The sequence below is a fragment of the Astatotilapia calliptera genome, chromosome 14 (assembly GCF_900246225.1).
Source record: "Astatotilapia calliptera chromosome 14, fAstCal1.2, whole genome shotgun sequence".
Taxonomy (NCBI): Eukaryota; Metazoa; Chordata; class Actinopteri; order Cichliformes; family Cichlidae; genus Astatotilapia; species Astatotilapia calliptera.
The window spans coordinates 3,789,703-3,798,427 of NC_039315.1; the positions used below are offsets into that span (position 1 = coordinate 3,789,703).

Here is an 8,725-nt window from a genome sequence, read left to right on the forward strand (position 1 = left end):
CAGTCCTAAGACAACATTGAACTTAATGTGGTCAAATTTAAAGTTTGAACCGGCAAATCCCTAAGTTCAGTTTTATAAACAGTGTCTCTTTGATCCACAGCTGTATTCTTAAGAAAAAGGACAAATATATATAGACAGACTGCTTTTTATTTTGTATCAAACTGTTTGAGGTATATACACACAGTCCACACCTTACACTATAAGCAACAGGCAGAGGACACTTGTGTGGACAGACTTTACGGCGGTCCACAAGTTGGTTAAAAAATAAAATAAATGAAAGTGCTGTCGATTCTTTCAAATGTGAGGAAGAGAGTCTATGAAGGAAGATTGTCCTCTTTAAATAAACTGTTATTTTGTGTGTGGGAGGAGTCAGCAGACAGAGTCAGCACCTAAGGACAGGGAGTCAGCGCCGCCATGAGGAGCTCCATCTTGTAGACAAAGTTTCGGCCCTCCATCTTGCTCCAATGGACCTCTTTGTACGGCCCTCTGAGGTGGCTCCACTTGGCGTCCTGGATGACGTCGCTCTTTGGCAGCTCTTTGATCTGGCTGCGAGGGAACTGCACCAAAACTTTGCAGCCGCTCTCTGGGCCGTTACGTACTGAAGAGAAAAGAAACTTTGATGAAAAACCACTGACAGTTATTTACTTTGCTGCATAATGATAAAGAGCTGCTGAGCAGACTTTTGTTGTTTTTAAACAATGACAATAAAGTTTCTCTCTTGTCTCGCCACACATTATTCTTCAGTGTTTACAGATATTCAGTATGAGTGTTGCATGGAAACCGGTTCATGATGCATTTCAATGATGTTTGAAGAGAGGAAGTTTCCCAAAGATTCCCCAACTTGTATCAACCTGTCTGCTTAATCCTGAGTAATTTTCCATGAACTGACAGACTGGGTGTCGTCTTGATTTATTACATTAGTTTCTGCCTTTTCTTTAAAAAAAAAAAAATAAATAAAATAAAATTATAATTTTTTTTTTTTTTTTTTTAACATTTTAGCCTTTATTGGGGGGAGGTTAGCTAAGGGAGAGCCTGAATGTCTCATGCATAGAGGCATGAGTAGTACTGAGTTGCTGCTGCTAATATGCTCTTCCTACTACAGAGAAACCTGAGGATCCGAGAGCCATCAGTCTCACCTGAGATGGCGTACTCTCCGTTGGGAGAGGCAACAGTGACCGCGGAGGCATTTCCGATGCTCTCCACTGGGCCCAGACCTACATGGTTACTGAAGCTCAGGACGTGCCAGCCCATCACCTTAGCCAGCTGCTGAACTGCATGTACCTGATGCTGCGACATCTGTGAAAAGAAGGCAGGCATACGCAGAACTAAATACTGAAGCATTACAGTCAACAGTGTGCAGCCATGCTTCTAGTAAATTCAGCCTCCTCCAATAACTGTGGAAGTTACTGGTGTTACCTGTGAGAGGAGAAAGTCTTGCAGCTCCTGTTCCTGGTGTGACAGCGTGACCACACGTCCATCTCTGTGCACCACCCTGATCTGCTCCACACCGATGTTCAGCTGCAGCTGGATGGACCTAAACACACCAAATAAAACACAGTGAGCCTCATTTCAGAGGATCAAACACGCTGGTCCAGAGTCATGTAAACATCCATATATGAGGAGAGAAAAGCTTTTTTCACATCCATTTATTTATATAGTTCACAACAGCAGTGAACGAAAATAGAAAAATATAATGGTAAGAGGTAAGTGGAACCAAGATCTAGGCCATTTGCTTTGTTTGCAAAGTTTGCAAAGACTGCTAAATTTTGCCAAAGGTAGTTCACTCTTTGCAAAACAGAACACTGTTCTAAACAGATTTTTCAGGACTTCTTGTTGTGCTTAGTTTATTTTTCATATGTTTTTTGCAATTGGCGTTTGTTCAGGGAAAGATACTGTAGACTGAGCAATAATGCATTTCTTGCATTTCTCAAGGGTTCTGATGGGGTCTTTCTTAAAATTACTGGTCCCAGTAACAAAGGCACTTGTCGACTCAGAAATCGAGTGAAACTAATGACACACCCGGCAGAACTTTATGTTATTTAGCTCGTCATATTGCAGCCACAGAAATTCTTTTGTCCATGAAACCAAAAAAGCTGCACTTTCTTTTTGCCTCATAGTCTGATTTGTCATAACTTTTCCATTTTGTGGTCGGCTTTTCTTTGGCTGTCCCCTCTTCACCCTGACCTGTCTTATTTGGCTCTGCAGAACTAAAATACCTGCGTAAATCCATCTGCTTTTACACAGGCACTTGCATAATGATCAGCAATTCTCTGCACAATCAACCTCTATGACATGTTTAAGCTTGCTGCGGAAGATTTCACTTGTCATATTTGCATAGTAAGCTAACGAGTGATAAGGAATTGGAGAGGAATTAATCTGTCACTCACCAATCAGTACTGCCGCTCTCTATTCACAGTTTGGGCAATGGCAAAGTGAACGTGAAGCAAAAAAACAAAAACAAAAAAAAAAAAGCGCAAATTTAAACGCGATTTCATTATGTTACATACTGACAGTGGCTCTTCGATGCCAATGACAACATTACCCAGCTACGTTTGCGAAAGGATGCAAAAGTATTGACATATATTTTTTCTTCCTATGATAGCCTGATGGGCAGGGCTGGGATGGATTTTGGTAGCCCGACCGGAAAAAACTGCTAGGGACGTCGGGATAGCGATTTTGCGAGCCCTGAGACTATTAAATAATAAAAGCTGCAGCTATTGAATATTTTAGTAATCAAGTATCCTATTGATTATTCAAGTAACTGGATAAGAAATACATCTGCCTTATAATAAATACTTAAAAGAGAAAACAAAACAAAACAAAACAAACAAACAAAAAAAACCCCACAGGTTATCAAACCCCCCCCCCCAAAAAAACAGGAAATAGATATAGAATAGATCCTAGATACATTTCTATTGCAGGTTTGTTTTTAGTTGCAAATGTAGGTAAAACATTTGCATTTACATGGCGGCCACTGAGCGCTGCAGAGCCGAGCATTAAACAAATCAGCAAAGCAAAAACTTTGTGTCAAGGATTTTTTCAATTGTTGAGTTTTTCGATTACAAAATACAAAATTTATTAATTCTAATAATTAAAAAAAAAGTATTTTAAATTAAAATAACAATAGTACAAAATGAATAGTGAATATTTAGTAAATATTTAAAATCTGTAAATCTGTGATAATAAAAAATATAGTAAAAATAAAATGTACAAATAAAAAAATAAATATTGATATTTAAAATAATGAGTAAAATAAACTCCTCTGCACTCCACTTACTTGCAGATCTGCTCGTAGCCTTGTGAAGTGATGAGCACCTTGACACTGGACTCGTATACGTCATTAATGTTGGACCAGTGAGCCTGGATCTGCGGGTCTTCAATCCGACTGGCCAGACTATCGATGGTACGTGCAGTCCTGTTGACCACAAACACCGTGGTACCCGTGAAGAGTATTGCTAAGCATTATACAGCCAACAAAAAGTAGCTAACAACAATTCTTCTGTTAAAAGATTAAATATTTTAAGATAAAAGGACATAATTTAATTTCCATAATCAGTTTGGGATTAATAAAGTATTCTGATTCTGATGAAACAACAAAGACAATGTGAGCCATCTGCTAGCCAAATGTAGGCAAACGCTGCTTTTTTGGGCTGCTAAAGTTTCTGGAGCTCCTAAATTTGCAGTAAAATTCAATATTGCTGCTGGTAACTGTTTCTGTATTTGTAAAATTACATCAGGATATTTTACCTGCGACGTAGGAAGATGTGTTTGGCCTGTTTGATCATCTTCTCCAGCAGCCCCTCAGTCTGCTGCCAACTGGAGATTTCTGCCTTGTCATAGGCCAGTGGCCCTGCCAAACGCAGACGTTTGTGCGCAAAGGGAGCGCTAGAAGGGTGCGGTATCACCACAGAGCTCAGCTGCTGCTTGTGAAACTATAAAAGAAACAAATGTTGCCAATGAAATGTGCACTGAGACAATGAAATTTAAATTAATAACAATAGAAGTGTCTCCTGGCAGAGTAGAAGATGACAGGTTTCCAGGGTTGTTGTAGGTAGAAGAACACAAATATATCTTAATATCTAAAAAAAATTCCAACATTAAAACTTTAAATTTACAAGAAAAAAACCCCTCATAGATTCCTTCACTTTGTAGCTGTATTTTTCTTGTAAGCACCCTCTGCTCAGAAATGACTGTCTCTTCCTGAGTGCAATTCAGCCGGTGCTCTCTCCCTGTTAAAAGGGAGTTCTTCCTCCCCACCATCACCAAGTAATACTGCAGGGGACTATTGCAGTTTTCTCTTTAATTCTCTACGGTCTTTATCTTGCATTCTAAGCACACTGAGACCTGACCAGTATTCCCTAACTGAGATGGATTTTTTGAGGATATATAGTTAAAAGTTAAAGGAAAAAGAGAAAAAAAGGCAAAGCTTAAAAATATTTAACGCATTTCAGATCATATCTGGTAGGTTTCCTCCAGAGGTGGTTAATAGATTGCGCTCTACAGGAATCTCACTTCTCACCTCTCTCATCATCTGATGCAGATTGTGTTCTAGTACGTAAAGGTGGTCGTCCGGTTTGGGTTTCTCTGGAGATGCCCGGTTGTTTTTCTTCTCTCCCGTAGAGTGGCACAGTGAGATTGACAGCTGCAGACCTAGGGAGAGAAAAATCACAGGTGTGTTTGGAGGGGAGAATGACACTTTGGATGAATTAGGGCAGGAGGATCATCAAAGACTCCAGTCACCCCAGCCATAAACTGTTCAAACTACTTTACAATTTGAACAGTAAGTACTGAACAAGGTACTGCAGTATCCGGTCCCGAACCTGGACCGGATACTGCAGTACGTGACAATAAAAGTGATTTGATTTGAGTGTTCACTAAAAGTGAAAGAACATTCTTTACACTCTTGACAAATATGAAAGCTGAATACCTTGACTTGATGTGTGTGTGTGTGTGTGTGTGTATGTATATATATATATAATATCACTTCTTGCCTTTCTTTATCAGATTGTCTGTCTTCCTCCATCCCCACCTGTTCTTATTTGGATCTTTCACCATTTGTTAATACCTATAGGTCCCATATTATTTCACATTAAGACGCGTTAACTCGAGTCTCAACGAATCCCCATAATGTATATTTCAAGTTTTAGAGAAAAATACCACACAGGTATTTTTTGTACGATGGCTGTGAGTCTACATTTTGGTTCTAAGTTCTATTAAATTACAACAAGATATTCCCATGATAATATCGAACAAAACCACTGTGTTGTCATGGTAGACATAGACTAATGCATCGATATTGTAGCATTTTTTAAAAATGTTTTCATCTCTTTAATGCCATCCACAATCACTTGACAAGTGGACAACCTCCCGTGCTCTTATTTTGAAAGTTTACTCTGTTGCGGCAGTCTCAACCCACGGTGAGACAAACTACATTTCCACCATTTTTGGACTGCAGTCCTAGTTCTGCTCTGAAGACCTGCTGTGAGCTGGAGGGTCCCCCTAACCTGCAGCAAGTGGAGAACTGGTCCTTGTGCTCAAGCACTGGGTCAGTTATTCTCTCAAGGCAAGGCATATGCTTCCGTATGACACACATAAGCACATACATAAGTGTGAGAAACACTGAACCAGGACCCCATTTGTGTCATATTCTCACCTGGGAATGGCTGTGAGATGATCTGGTTTTTCACAACAATGTGAGGGATCTGGGATTTGATCTGAACTGCCTCCCTGGACAGCTGGGCGAAGATCTCCTTACAGAGCAAAACATTCTGAGCCGCCTCCAGTTTCACGTGCCATTGCTGCGTACCTGAGCAGAGACAAAAGAAAAGACCAAGAGTTTTGTTTGTGGGATTTACTCTTACAATTTAGAGTGGGCTCAGTCATCCTTTGCCAAAGCCTAAAGAGCGCTTTCTCACACAGAATGTAATAATTTAGTATTTTCATAAAATGCCCTTCTAAAAAAAAAATAAAATAAAAAAAACGTGGAAGAAAAGAGCCTCTGTGTTACTGAACAACTTTTAATGTGTATATGTGCTGAACCATACCAGCTTTGTTCTTTTGCTGTTGTCTGAAAAGGCTGACGGTTCCCAGATCACCAATGTCAGGAGCTTGTTTCTGAATGGACACCTGAAGATACAAACAGTATCTTTCTATTACACCTAATATATCTGGTAATTATCTAAAATCAAAGAATGAACAAGGAATGAGAAAAGATGAATAAAAACATATTATACATGTCATTTCCCTCTGACCTTGATGTAAGCAGACCCCTCCAGGTCACTGGGGATCTGGACGTCCAGTGGGCAGTAATCCTCTGGGATTTTTTTGTCCAGATCAATGTCAGTATTTTTGATCACTTCAAATGTGCCATGATGGGGGAAAAGGGAGCCTGCACGGGCAAACACGGAAGTTAGAAAACAGGTTTAAAGTGTCTTAATGTTAATCTGTAGGATGCAGCAGCACTGACTGAGTGAGGTGTTTTCCTCTCTTATCACCTGCACTGCGGTAGCTGAGGTCTCCCAGGATCTTGTCTCCAACTTTGCGTAGTTTCCACTGTGAGCGCAGCCGCAGCAGCTCAGAGTTGAAATCCCTTTGCCTCCTGTTCTCCTGGTTCTCTGTGACTGATTTACTGAGCTTCTCTGCTCCCTTTTGAAGGATCATAGCTGCTGTGGCCAATGATTTCTTTTTACTGATCAGCTGGAAAACTTGTGGTGTCTGCAGGAGTTGGAGAAGGAGCAAAAGATCTCTTTGTGGACAAACCTAAGAGTGCTTTGCTGACATTTAGAGATATTTTTGTAGAACCCTTAAAAAACCCTTAAAAAAAATCAGTTTAAGTGACATGTTTAATTTACCTTTCCAGCTGCTGGATCCTGAGACACGGGGTCTAAAGCCATGTACTTCTTCTCCTTCACCACACTGAGCACATCATAGAGTACACACATCTCTGTGAGGGCACTGCGGAGGTTGTTACGCACCGAATCCCAGGGCCAAAGAGACGGCTGAAATTTTACTGTGCCTATGCAAGAAAACAGAAAATTGGGCTCGATTCCAACAAGTGATAAAAAACCTTATGTTCTGTTTTCAATTCATTTGTGGAGTCTACTTGGTGGTCCTCCTTTCTTCATCAGAGTCAGGAGTAAATTGTAAATAAAGTTTAACTTTATTTAGCTGGATCTCATTACTCCTGAAATCCATTTTATTTATTTATTGGAGCAGCGGGTGTACTCTTAGGATTGACAGAATTCATAATTCCATCAGTTTTCACAAGGCCTCCAACACCTTGCAGCCTCAAAACATGACAGGCTCCATTGTGATTTAAATGGTAAATAGATTGTTTCTTATACAGCACTTTTCTACTCTGAGCCCTCAAAGCACTTTACGCAACTTGCCTCATTCACCCATTCCCACAAGCACTTTTTTCCTATTCTCTTTATATGTAACATTCACATGCTTTCATACTCTGATCAACTTCTAGTATCTTGTCCAAGGATATTTGGCATGAAAATTATATATTTATTAGTAATTATTCACCATCTAAGTGAAGTTCTGAACTGAAATGTTTAACCTATGATGAATGAAGTTCAGCTTGATATTTTATGTTGGCCTAAGGCACACAGCAGCTGATTATACCAAGGAATGTGTGATGGCTCGTGTAGCTCTAGCTCCTTGCTTTATTTAAGCATTTTACCTTCTTCCTCCTCTCCATCCTGCTTGCCCCATTCTCGGTCCTTGGGTTCTCCCTCAACATCCTCCTCTGAGTCGGATCCCTGGCTGAAGTCAATTCTTTGTGCCAACTTTGCCAAGTTCTGGGACATGGATAGAGGAGGGACATAGGTCTCGGTCCCATCCAGTGCCACTTCCTGCACCTGCTTCTCACAGGAAGACTCGATGCTGATCCTCACCGCTGGACCACCAGACATGATGACAGACTTGGCTGAGAAGTGGAGTGGACAGGCAGAAAGGGTTAGTCATCAAACACAGACACAGGGGAGACCAGAAAACCTCTGAATCAAACATTTAATATAGGTTGTTTAATAACCAGAACACTAAAATACTTCACTTCCAAATGTTAAAGTGAAAAACGAGAATTAGAAACTGCTCCTCAACAACTTTGGATGATAATAATTCAGCTCTTTTAGTCACTTTGTAACGTTTTACTAGTTAGCAACACTAGCTAGTGTTAGCTCTTTGCTTAGCTCACAGCATAAAAGGAGACTCGAAAGCTCAAGAGAACAGCTTAAAACACCAAATACTATTTTACTCCTGTAAATCTTACCTCTGGCGTTCACTAGTGTTGGAGGTATCGAGGAATACTCGGGTATTGCATTAAATGTTCCAGTAGCGGTGAAAGGCTCATCAATACAGGAACGAGTGTAACTCCTGCACGGTCCCCCTCCCACCGCGATTGTGATGAACGCTGAGGCTGGAAGCTGTTTCAAACGCTTTGTGTCACTTTAGCACTATTTACGTATTTAATGCTTGTATATATATATTATTGATGTATTTTTTTTATGTATTTTATGTTTAAATGCATAAAATGTTTTTTATGCAGATATAATGACTAGGAACTAATATTTCATGTGGACGGCAAAGACACGGCGGGCAGTTTAAACTACCGGATGTGACGTTTAGGACAAAGAAAAAAACAAAAACGTCCGTTTTTTGGGTTGGCATGGATTTCGGATAATAAACAGCACTTTAAGCGTCCTGCCTGGTAATTGCTTGT

The 8,725-nt window shown here is 40.2% G+C and overlaps 1 protein-coding gene across 1 annotated transcript; it reads right to left on the bottom strand.

Annotated features, from left to right (window-relative positions):
- Nucleotides 1-129: 129 nt before the first annotated feature.
- med17 (mediator complex subunit 17) lies at nt 130-8,336 on the bottom strand. The gene is made up of 13 exons (XM_026192850.1): nt 8,276-8,336; nt 7,688-7,933; nt 6,852-7,015; nt 6,495-6,714; nt 6,252-6,388; nt 6,045-6,126; nt 5,654-5,806; nt 4,520-4,650; nt 3,748-3,932; nt 3,278-3,415; nt 1,417-1,534; nt 1,137-1,296; nt 130-598 (listed from the first exon to the last, which is right to left on the bottom strand). Exons 2-13 carry the CDS (start codon nt 7,917-7,919, stop codon nt 390-392), a joined length of 1,929 nt encoding a protein of 642 aa, XP_026048635.1. The 5' UTR covers nt 7,920-7,933; nt 8,276-8,336; the 3' UTR covers nt 130-389.
- Between the last annotated feature and the right edge of the window lie 389 nt (nt 8,337-8,725).